At 39.8% G+C, this 12,168-nt stretch overlaps 1 protein-coding gene across 1 annotated transcript; it reads left to right on the plus strand.

Moving 5' to 3' along the window:
- Positions 1-1,520: 1,520 nt before the first annotated feature.
- On the plus strand, positions 1,521-6,921 carry hmgb1a (high mobility group box 1a). The gene is made up of 5 exons (XM_020047716.3): positions 1,521-1,631; positions 4,293-4,456; positions 4,869-5,014; positions 5,241-5,415; positions 6,021-6,921. Exons 2-5 carry the CDS (start codon positions 4,310-4,312, stop codon positions 6,162-6,164), a joined length of 612 nt encoding a protein of 203 aa, XP_019903275.1. The 5' UTR covers positions 1,521-1,631; positions 4,293-4,309; the 3' UTR covers positions 6,165-6,921.
- The last annotated feature ends 5,247 nt before the right edge of the window (positions 6,922-12,168 follow it).

Below are 12,168 nucleotides of genomic sequence, written 5' to 3' on the forward strand. Positions count from 1 at the left end.
TTGGACCATATCACTGAATTCAAGATATTAATGATATTGTTGATGATTATGATAATGACAGTGATGATGGAGACGAATCTGACATGCATCAGACACCAATACTAAGTATAGGCTACTAGTCGTGTGAAACCCCAGTCGTGTTTTGTCAGTGAGGATGATAATGAAAATTATGAAGGTGATGGTGATCATTCAGCTGATGGTGAATTTCAAGTCCAGGGACTCCAAACGCAATCTATAACACAGGTGTCGTTCGCTGTGAAAGGAATGGAATATAGTACTTCGAGCGTCCATTCAAATAAAATAAAAAACGTTTAAACCATTGTCAAAAAGAAAATTGCATTTCTGCTTGTTGGATTAACATAACTGCAGGATTTACACGTGAGAACTGTACGCGCATTCGAAGGGACGCAGTAGACCCACTGTTCTATTCAAAGCAGCGCGAGCGCATAATGAGGACTGTAACTTGTCTAAGCTTGTTGACGTCAAAGTTCTGGCAGGTCTTCAACTATCTTGCTTTCACCCTAATGCATGTATCCTAAATGTTTAACTTTTTGGTTCGCCATAAAACTAACAGTTGTAAAAGCTGCACGTAACTGTTAAATTACGGTTCAATATAGAACTTCACCTATATGAAAGCGCGTCTCACCGCATCTTCAGCGATACGGAGTTCAGTCACAACGCCAAACACGGGTTTACATAACACTCGGAAATGTTCATGGGGAAAATTTCTTTCAATAGACTGAAAATACTGTTTAATTTAAGTTGTATTAGTCTACGATGTTCAGTAGAATTCGTTCAATTGTTAAGATCCAACAACAATAGACCACATGAATTATATCAGCATATGTTTTGTGAGGATTTTTTTTTCGTTTCCACTGTGTTTCCAATAAATAATGACCATCAACGTAATAAACCCGATCTCTTATCGAGAAGCAAGAGCCTCGTAACCAAAGTCTACTTTAATAGACTGTTCCGCCTATTGTTATAGACCTGCACCGATGACAGTGTATAGAATAGTCTAGGTTATTGTGTAATTAACAAACACCAAATTATTTCAAATATCCTTAACATTTCATATCATCCTACAAAGAGGTTTCTCAAACACGTTTCAATTATTCCAATTAAAAATATATATATACAAAGTCATAATTTACTAATAAACTTAACATAGGATAGTTTGAATAGTCAGTGATTGAGACTGTCTACCATTGTAAACGCACAACTAAACTGTATCCTTTAAACTTTCCCTGTTATAAGCTCACTACATCGCCCCACGTTGTCCCATTCATTTGCTACACTGTTCAACACACAGAATTCAATACTATGGCAAACACACTATGCTACACTATCTAGCAGCACGCCCCAAGCTCAACACCAGCAACTTTTTTCGTATAAACGCGCCTCTGAAAACTCGAGTGACGTTTCACAAAAGATAGCCAATCGCGCATCGTCTGATATTAGGACAATGAAAATGTTATATCCAATCCGACGGGCGATAGACTTGGCGGTAGCCAATGGACTACGAGCTCCACCGAGAGTAATGTTACAGAAGCGAAGACTGAAGACACTGCGTATCGCTGGTGTTCCACATACAGCCATTGCAGTGCATTGACATACAGCGGCAGCCTTTGGTAAGTATAACGCACGAAAAAAATTTGAAGTGTCGGTAAGGATGAAAATGACAATAACATTCAGAATTACCTCAGAAATGTATTGACCATGTTTGAATATTAGGTTGTCCACACTTTTGTTATTTTTTTATTCGAAGGAAACGTCCAAAACAAGAAATTAGCTAGCTAACCACAGAGTAACGTTATTAACGTTAGCTAGCCGGTCGTTGAAAAAATGAGAAAACAAAAATAACCGGAGGGATGTTGCTAAAATCGTAAATTTCTTTTAATGCAAATTATTTTACAAATTCATATCAGGTAAGTGTTGCAGTGTTAAGATAAAATGTGCTGTATTTATCGAGTTAAAAATCTGTAATGTTAAGCGGACAGCTGGCTAGGCACTGTAGCTTACAAACATGGTTCATGGTGGGAGAGACTTGTTAGTTAGCACCAGCCCATTGCATTGCAGTGTATTGCGAGGCTGGGATGGCTGTCATGTGAATCTGAAACCGTTGGGGGAAAATGAAAATATTGCAAACATTAAAATAAAATCGGTCAGAAATTGTTCAAATTAATTTTTCTCCAACCGTCTCATAAAAGGATAAGGAAAAATTACCTCAGGAATCTGCGCTTTACTGTAATGGCTGACTACTCGCATAGGAAACAAGGCAGACGGTAACGGCGAAACCAGCCATACAAGCGCAGTTGACTTCAACTTTTTAGAATCATGATTCCTCATAAAACACGTGGCTAACTGTAATATCTAACGATGGTAAAATAAACTCCTGTCTTTCTTCGTTGCAACAAGAGTATTTTTAGATTTTTCCGCTGAAATTAAAGGTTAGAAATCATAGATTAAAAAGAGGTGGGTAACCGCGGTCGCTCTGCCCTCTACTGCATGCAATGGCTGTGCGTTGACACAAAGAGAAGGAGCCATATTCTCCATGTTAGTGGTTGAAGACAAGCGGCCATTCCGAGCTCATAGGAAACTAACCCAACACAGCCAGTACATAGACATAGCACGGACCCAATGTATTGCTATACACGGCGGCGATTGCAATAGGAATCTGCCGTAGAAATATTTTGTCAGTCTCGCAGGCTTTGTCAACATATTTGTCGATTAAAAAAGCGATCTGGAATGCGGGTGGAGACATTTCAGGGCGACTTTCTTTCATGAAGAAGGCTTTCTCACAAAATGGAAGAAGAAATATTGCCGTCGTTGTTGACCTCCTTTTCCTCAACGAGAAGCCTATGCGCCATTACTACTTTCGACAGATAGAAAAGCATTGCGTTTGCCCTGCCATACCTATATACCAGCAATATAATAGGGAATATCGCGGATTTTTCAACATTTGTATGAATTTTTCAAATTTTGCGGAATCGATCTTAGATCGAAAGATTAACATATTTATACGTTATTTAGAAGTTTACATTTTTTTTTCTTAGATTTTTCGGGTTTTATTATTTTGTTGGAATACATTTCTAGAGTTGAATGTAGTTTATTTTAACATGAAATTGGTCAGAAGCGGGATTATACATATATTTAAAAAAATATTTCCTGTTGACTTTGTTGTAGATTGTGTAAAATGTGTAATTTTCCTATTCGTCCTGTTCTGAACTTGAACTTAAAAAACTTTGAAGGAGGATTTCTTTAAAAAAAAAAATGGAACTTTTGCGCCTTGTACTTGCAATTCCAATGATAGAGATTCCAGATAAAACGACTCCAATATGACGTGATTAGGTTAATCCCAAATGCATGCAAATGCTATTTAATTTAATAAAATGTTTTGTGATTATAACGGTAAAGGCAGGGTTTTCTTTGGCAAAGACCATAATCTGTGACAGTCAGTAGATTTTCTTCGAGAGTGGGTTGGTTTTCCTGAACTTATTTTCTAGCAGACGTACAACCGGACGTGTTTATTCACAGAGGTTTGCGTTTACTGTTCTTATGCCAAGAGTAAGAGAAGGAAACACACTTGCATGCAGGCTGTAAGGGGGAGACACCCAAATGCAGAAAATAAACGAAACAACACGCATGACTTAAACTATTTTATACTAGGTTTCCAACCAACTTGTCAAAGCAATTATAATGACTTTGATACAACAAATAATTTTATCCTTGATAAAGGGCTTCTGTCTGTCTGCCAGTTACCTTTGGTCAGGTAGTGAATTTTAACCTTAGTTTCAAGCATGGCGTCAAGAGTTTAAGGGATCAGGGATAAAGTTGTGTAGCGATACAAATTAGGGGAATGTTATTAGAATATTTCCCATATATTAAATGTCCTGTTGAGTACAGTCAACTGAATCATTAAGAAATGAAAGATGTATGGAACCACTGAGAATCTGTGCAGATCAGGACAGCCGTCCAAAATCAGCTGTTGGGCAAAAAGGATTTTCGCTGTAGAGCTCACTGAGACCAACTGCCACTTTGACAGAGCTTCAGGCTTCCATGCTATGGAGATGATATCCCAAAAATAATTATAGCTCCAACATTTGCCAACTGTAGTCTTTATAGCTGATCAGCCCAAATTGCATTACAAGTGGCGGTTGCAATAAAGCATTCAGGTAACTGCAAAATAAAAACAATTTAAAGTGCAATGTAAAAAAACAAAAAAAGGTTTGTAAAAAAGGGCAAATATCTTAAAATTGGGTTAAACTGTTTTGCATTCTCTACTGTTTCAGATTATACCGATACGAAGATGGGTAAAGATCCTGCAAAGCCGAGGGGAAAGATGTCCTCTTATGCCTACTTTGTTCAGACGTGCCGGGAGGAGCACAAGAAGAAGCACCCGGAAGCTTCAGTCAACTTCTCAGAGTTCTCCAAGAAGTGCTCTGAGAGATGGAAGGTAAGTATGGAACACTTCTCAGCTGTGATTGGCTGACACCCTGGATGCATCCCAAATGGCACCCTATTTCTTATACCGTGCACTATTCTCAATTTATTAGCAACTGCTTTTGGAGAAAATGGCTAATAGGGTACAATTTGTGGATGCAGCCCCTTTAGTTGACACTGTCCTGTACCACTCGCCGTCACTCGATCGCTGTCCGTGGTACGAGATTGTTTCAAATGAATGGTGTGACAGCTAAGTTGTGTTCCATACTTATCTGCCAACCCTCGCGTATCATTCTTTTGTAAATGTTGGATTCCTCTACCGTTGTGTTTCACACCTATCTGAAGAAGACATTACCACTGATATTTTACCACACACCTTTTCTGTTTACTTACTGTTGTGTAAGCATAATTTTTCTTTCATTTAGACAATGTCTGCCAAGGAAAAGGGGAAGTTTGAGGATCTGGCTAAGCTTGATAAAGTGCGCTATGAAAGGGAGATGAGAAGCTACATCCCTCCCAAGGGAGAGAAGAAGAAGAGGTTTAAGGACCCCAATGCCCCAAAGAGACCACCGTGAGTACCCAGTTATAGAGAAATATCCCCACCATCCAAAACTAATGTCTCAAAGATGTGCAGACATTCAACTCTGGATGAGTCTTTCAAGCATGCTTGAAAACAATAATAAAAATTCATAGAGTATTTAAATCAAATTCAGCCATTTAAATATTAGATTAGTTATGAAAATAAAAAAACATAATTTTTCATCCTCCTCTCTTTCCACCCCATGTCAATCTTCTAGGTCTGCGTTCTTCATCTTCTGCGCTGATTTCCGGCCCCAGGTGAAGGGAGAGACCCCGGGCCTGTCCATCGGTGACGTGGCCAAGAAACTGGGAGAGAAGTGGAACAAGCTCACAGCTGAGGACAAAGTGCCGTACGAGAAGAAGGCCGCCAAGCTGAAGGAGAAGTATGAGAAGGTAAAGAAACGAACAGATGTCCTGTTATTTGTAGGACTGACCGAATGCAGTCAAAGAATCATCATCTACGGGATGCAGGGCCCAATGAAACCAACACCTTGGCTGACCTGCTCCTTGAAACATTTCTACCCGTCTACGTAGTGTTCATCCTTAAGTGCATGTACAACCATGTATATTTTGACTCAACATGGGATTTGGTCACAAGTGGCCAATAGCCGATTTGTATCATAAGTAATGACGCACGTTAAAGATGCAGCTCGGGAATGTTGCGAATAACAACCTGTGGTGTATGTGTAATATGTGTGTTTTATATATGTGTGATCTCGGTAATCTGAAGTGCCATCATACCTCGGTTAGCTGTTAAATTCCAAATTTTAAGTGGTTTTGATGACATGAGGCACGTATTACGTACGTGACATGAGGCACGTATTACGTACGTGACACGGCACGTAATATATGGGGATCCGGTTTGGCTCCCGTGTGCCACTTTTATGACCAGTAGCCAAATATCCCAGAAAGCATCTCTAAGTCACTAGTTACCAATACCAGTCACTGGAAACTCGTTCTGGACAACCGTTAACTCCATCCCACTTCCTCGTTCTCAGGACATCACCGCGTACCGCAACAAGGGTAAGGTTCCCGTCAGCATGCCGGCAAAGGCTGCCGCTCCCGCCAAGGACGACGATGATGACGACGACGAAGATGACGACGAAGACGACGATGATGACGATGATGAGGATGACGAGTAGATCACCGCTGTTCACTGCGGAGCTGATCCTTTCTTGTTTATAAAACATTTAACCCCCCCATGTACACACATCACTTACTCAAAACGAAAAGTAACATGAAGATGTTATAAAAAAAAAAGAAAACAAAGAAAAATTCTGTACCAAAAAAAATGTATCCGCTGTGTATAAGAATTGTTTTTAAGCTGTACAGTTTTTGTTTTTTTTCTCCTCCCTTTTTGTATAGTTAACACTACAAAAGTGTAATATGTGTTTGTCAGTGCTTTTCCCAGTTAATTTCTCCCGCTATGTTTTCCTCCTTCGCAGTGGTAGTTCCTGTATACCACTATTATCCCGGGGTACATCCCAAATGACACCCCCTTACCCATTTAGTGCACTAGTTTTGACCAGGTCGCCTTGCTCTTTAGTCAAACAGGGTACACTGTGTAGGGAACATGGTGTCATTTGGGATCTAGCCCTGCCTGGTACAGGTAAAAACATCTAGGCAACCGATGGGTCTGTTTGCCCTAGCTAGCAGTGCACAGCAGAACACAAACCTAGTTCTATATGTGGGGTCCTAGTGGTTCTTCTGTCTCCAATGACTGGTGTATTTGTTCTTTTTTTGTTTTTTTAAATGATGTATTATCAAATTGCCGTATTAGCATAAAGTTATTTTACTGTACTATTTGAATACCACTGTAATTGCGAGAGAAAAAAGATAGGATTGCATTTTTGTTGAGATTCTGAATTGCTTCTGACGTCAATAAACCTTTTTTTTTTTTTTTTTACAGGCCAAGTTTTGTTTTTTAACACTAGTAGATTCCAATGCTGCAGTTCAGTTAGAATTTAGTTTTTCAGCCTGGGATCCCATATACATTTGATTAGAATGAGAAAAGACAGACAGTGCAGTATCTCAGACTATTAGCACTATAAGCTGATCAGGGAGAAAGTCTCATGCAAGCTAAATTGATAGTGTATTTATAATATGAACCACATTCTACTTGGAAGTCTACACCAGTCAATATTTTTTGTGATTAAGGGACAGTAATATTCACTGCTTTATTAAGCAATGTTGTAATTAATCATTTTCTAGAAGTTCATCTGGAATAAGCATAGATTAGTGTCATAGGATATTAATGCATACTGAATGCTTTGTAAAAGTGTTATACACAAGAGTTGTGGAAGGCTCACATACACAAAGCATGCAATGGGACAGACTACATTCCCTGGGTTTCGGATGCCCCGCTGATTCCAACTGCAGAGGCTGAGTATTTATGCATGTAATACTTGGTCTGGGCTCCTTTAGCACTAATTACTGCATCAATGTGGTGAGGCACTGCTGAGGTGTTATAGGAGCCCAGGTTGCTTTGATAGTGGCCTTTAGCTGTGATGTTGGGTCTGGTGTGTCTCATTTCCCTTTTGACAATACCATACCATAGATTCTCTATGGGGTTCAGTTCAGGTGAGTTGGCTGGCCAATCAAGCACAGTAATACCATGGGCAGCTGTGTTTTGGCACTGTGGGCATGTGCCAAGTCCTGGAAAAGGAAATCAGCATCTCCATAAAGCTTTCCAGCAGGTGGAAGCATGAAGTTCTCTAAAATCTCCAGGTAGAGGGATGCATTGACTCTGGATTTGATAAAACACAGTGGACCAACACCAGCAGATCACTGACTGGAAACTTCACACTGGATTCTGTGCCTCTCCACAGTACTTCCAGACTCTGGGACCTTGATTTCCAAATGAAACGCAAAATGTACTTTAATCTAAAGAGAGGACTTTGGACCACTGAGCCACATTCCAGTTATTTTTCTCCTTCGCCCAGGTAAGACGCTTCTGACATTGTCTCTGATTCAGGAGTGGCTTGACACTAGGATTGGGACACTTGTAGCCCATTTCCTGGACACGTCTGTGCGTGGTGGCTCTTGATTCACAGACTCCAGCCTCAGTCCACTCCTTGTGAAGCTTCCCCAAGTTCTTGAATCAGCTTTGCTTGACAGTCCTTGCAAGGTTGCGGTATCTCTTTTGCTTGTGCATCTTTTCCTACCACACATTTCCCTTCCAGTCAACTTTCCATGAATACGCTTTGATACAGCACTCTGCGAACAACCAGTCCTTTCAGCAATGACCTTCTGTGGCTTACCCTGCTCGTGGAGGGTGTCAGTGAGTGTCTTCTGGACAACTGTCAAGTCAGCAGTCTTCCCCATGATTGGTGTTATGTGTACTGAAGGCTCAGAGTTATTAGCTGATTAGAGCTCTTACCAGACATTTCTGTACTGTACATTTTTTATTCTTATATTTTGAGATACTGGATTTTTGATTTCCATGAGCTGTAATCCTCAAGATTGAAACAAAGAAGTATTGAAATATTTCAATTTATGTGTAATTAATTTAGAATATATGAAGGTGTCAGCTTTTGGTTTGAATTAAGGGAAAAAACGAACTTTTCCATGATATTCAAATTTTTTAGATGCACCTGTATATTTCCCTGAATCAAGTTGGGCAAAAAGCACCTGAGTGATTGTCAAGACTGAAAGTGAATTGTATGGACTGCTGAGTCAAAAGGTGGAACCGTTTGAACAAAGCACCAAACCAAGCACTGCATTGGGCAATAAGGAGCCTAAACCATCAGTCAAGCATGGCGTTGGTTACGTGTAGGAACCAGCATTCTGCTCTGTATCAGATCATTCTAACGTAGAATGTTAGGCCATCGGACCATGAGCTAGCACTTAAATGGGTCATGCAGAATGACGATTTTCAAGGCTGAAATGTATTAGGGTAAATCTTGTTAAGATATTGTGACACAATCTGAAAACTACCATGATGTTCAGCAATCCACACTTTGTGAGTTAAAGCACTTGTGTGTATGGAAGTCGAACCAAATTCCTCCACAGCAATGTTCCTCCACAACCTGATAACCATCTACAGGAAGTGGATGCTTGCAATCACTGCAGTTGAATGTGGCTACCAGTTGTTGAGTTTTTCAAACCTCCATTGGGTGTAGTCTAACTAAGTTTTTAAAATACTTGTTTTTGTTCACTAAGATTCAGTTAATGTAATATTGGGTTTTCAATATTCAGTGTAAAAACAGAATTACATGAAATGGATGTAATTCCTTCTCATTGTCCCCCTGTTAGTTTCTCTTTCTCTCCCTTCTCTCTCTCACAGACTTTTATCCAGGATGGGGAAAATGGCTGATTTATATAAGAAGGATTATGTTCTTTGACAAGAATACAGCGTTGTGGAACTGCCTGCAATAGCCAGATGCAACGCAGTGTCACTCAACAGTCTCTCTCTCTCCCTCTCACACACACACAGGAGACTTTATTCACAAAAGGAGGAGGCAAAGGTGCAATGGTACAGAACTAAATCTTTATGTATTCCAAAGAGCACACCAGAATCAACCTGTTGACAAGCTCTTGCCTAGGTGCATCATGGGAGCTAGTCAAGGGCTACAACCTTGTGAGACATCTGGGGTCCCCCAGAAAGGTTTGAGAATCACTAGTATAGATAATTATTTGGGTAGAACATGCATTACTTGTTTTTTTGTATGGAACATTATGTCACATCAGGGTTTTACTCTCCATCAGCATTGTTCTAAAGTGATTGACCTTCAGGTGTTGTTAATTTCCTGCTTTAGGAACGTCCAAGAGCGACTGGGTATCTTTCTTTACTGTCTACGGACAGATTACATGCAGGAAGGAGCCGTCAGGTGACCAGAAGTAAAAATATAATGTAATTCTCCTTATTTAAATAATCTGTGATTATTTGATATATGAATTCTATACAATGTAACATTTATATTTCCTCAAATTAACAGCAGCAGCATTTAACTCAATGAAATGTTAGGTGGGAGATAAGTTAGTGGTACTTTGTCAGCCAAATTACATTTAAAATGTTTTTTTTAAATGTATTGCCAGTTATTCACACTAACATTTGACACTATGAAATCATGGTTTGAAATTATTTATATTTTGAAAAAAAGTTTGTTCTTAATTTAGGTTGTAGGAATATTAATAATATTTTTTTGCGCTTGCCAATTCCACCCCACAGTTGAGTGTAGCCGCTCACTACAACCATTCCCTAGGAACCTTTTCTCTCTGCAGTGACCGACGAATGTGGAAAGTTACAAAAGGTTGTTCCAATTGTAGCAATATTTTTATTCTGGATTTGTGTGGCAAAAACAGTCTCTGTTAGTGTTTGTTTCCCTTTACAGGACCAACTGTGTCCTACATTGATTTTCATCAAGGCAAGTGGGAGGACTTAACACGAGATGAACAGAACAAAGAGAAGATTAATAGAAAGACAAAAGCAACAGATGATGGCTGTGTTATTTTTCACATGTGTAGGCTTCTGCAGGGTTAGTTAGAGCTCTGACATTTTACTATTCCTAGTAAAACTATTTACGAGTCAGTCTACGTTTGAAATATGTGTTATCAGATGCAACAAAACAAATAAACCACAGCTTCTGTTCTGGTATTTTTGGGATCCTCTCTGAGGATGGGCGATTTACATTTTGCAACACATAAGAATACCAACAATGAGACAGATCTAGAGCAAAGATGTCAAAAAACTAACAATGGACACCAAAAACAAAACAGCAATAAAATGACTTCACCTCAGAGAGGATCCCAAAAATTCCAGAACAGACTGTGCGGTTTAAGACATCGGACGAAGCTGTGGAGCAGTATCCTTGGAAGCTTGACACCTGTCACACATTGGAGGGATGTCAGGGAATACTCTATGGCGCTAACTCTCGTTAGCTAAAACTAGCATGATAGCTCACTGAGATTCATAGTGGCGCTATGGTGATGGTGGATGAGGTTAGGCTGTGTCGGTGGTTCTGTGTGGTGGCTTAGGTGTAATACTGTTGTCGCTCAGCTGTTGCTGTGCTATACTGATCGCCCTGTTATAAGCGCAGAGCGTAGCAAACTGACTAGGCCTGAAAGAAGCCGCCCACAGCCACGTACAGAAAGCCGGGCAGCACACAGCAGCACTGATCAGACAGTGGGGCTCAAAGCCTTGCTAATCCAGGCTCCTGCTGTTGGTTTATATACTGTAGGCAATGCCTGGGCTTAAAAGGACATCTAGTGGACATCTCATGGACCTGCAAATGTGATTGACATTCCAGTTAACTTCTGTGGTATTAAGTAAGCAATGAGGCACAAGGTGTATGGCCAATATACTATGCCTAAGAGCAGTACTCCATGCCTGGACACTGTGGTTAGCCAAGGTATATTGGCAATATATCGATTCCTGAGACGCGCTTATAAACAAATGACCTATAAGTACAGTAATAAAAAGTGATGGAATACTGTGGCTACTCTTAAAAACTGGGTGGTTTGAATCCTTCCTGCTGTTTGGCTGATAGCTGTGGTATATGACACCATATACCAAGGGTATACTATTTACTGTTCTAATTACATTGGTAACTTGTTTATAAGTGCAATTAGGCATCTTTTATCTTTTGCAATAAGGGGTTTGTGATATATTGCTGATATAACCATGGCTAAGCCCTGTTTCAAGGCACTCTGCGATGCATCGTGTCTAAGAACATATTTCTGCCATAGCCCCTCATGCTTTAAGGACAGGGACAGTCTTTAGTGTTTGGGACTGGGAATTCAACTCAATCAACATAAAAAAAAATAACGTTTTGTTTCATGCTTTTGAAATAATAGCTGTAATAGTTCCCAAACACTAAAGACTGTTTTTGTTACCGGTTCTGTTTCTGTTCCACAGCAAGGCACCATGTATTGTACTCAGCCCGTACCTTCACAGCACGTAAAACTCTGGATATGTATGTACCGGTATGTATTAACCAAACTAAAGCAATACTACATCTGATTATGATTAAAAAAGGAAGTCTTGGTCAATAATGGGCATTTAACAACACCCCCTTTGGATAACAAAAATATCCTAACAATTATTATAATATTTTTTTATAACAAAACAATGAAGCATTTCATCAACTTGTTTTGCGTTACCTAGATGATGGGGAAAATGAACCTTCCCAGAACAGTGACGCCACC

Source organism: Esox lucius, chromosome 7 (genome assembly GCF_011004845.1).
Source record: "Esox lucius isolate fEsoLuc1 chromosome 7, fEsoLuc1.pri, whole genome shotgun sequence".
Classification (NCBI taxonomy): Eukaryota; Metazoa; Chordata; class Actinopteri; order Esociformes; family Esocidae; genus Esox; species Esox lucius.

Excerpts from the sequence above, each read along its gene's own strand:
- hmgb1a (XM_020047716.3), top strand. The coding sequence starts at position 4,310 with ATGGGTAAAGATCCTGCAAAGCCGAGGGGAAAGATGTCCTCTTATGCC. Across the intron at positions 4,457-4,868 it reads AGTGCTCTGAGAGATGGAAG|ACAATGTCTGCCAAGGAAAA; the intron begins GTAAGTATGGAA and ends TCTTTCATTTAG. Across the intron at positions 5,015-5,240 it reads AATGCCCCAAAGAGACCACC|GTCTGCGTTCTTCATCTTCT; the intron begins GTGAGTACCCAG and ends TCAATCTTCTAG.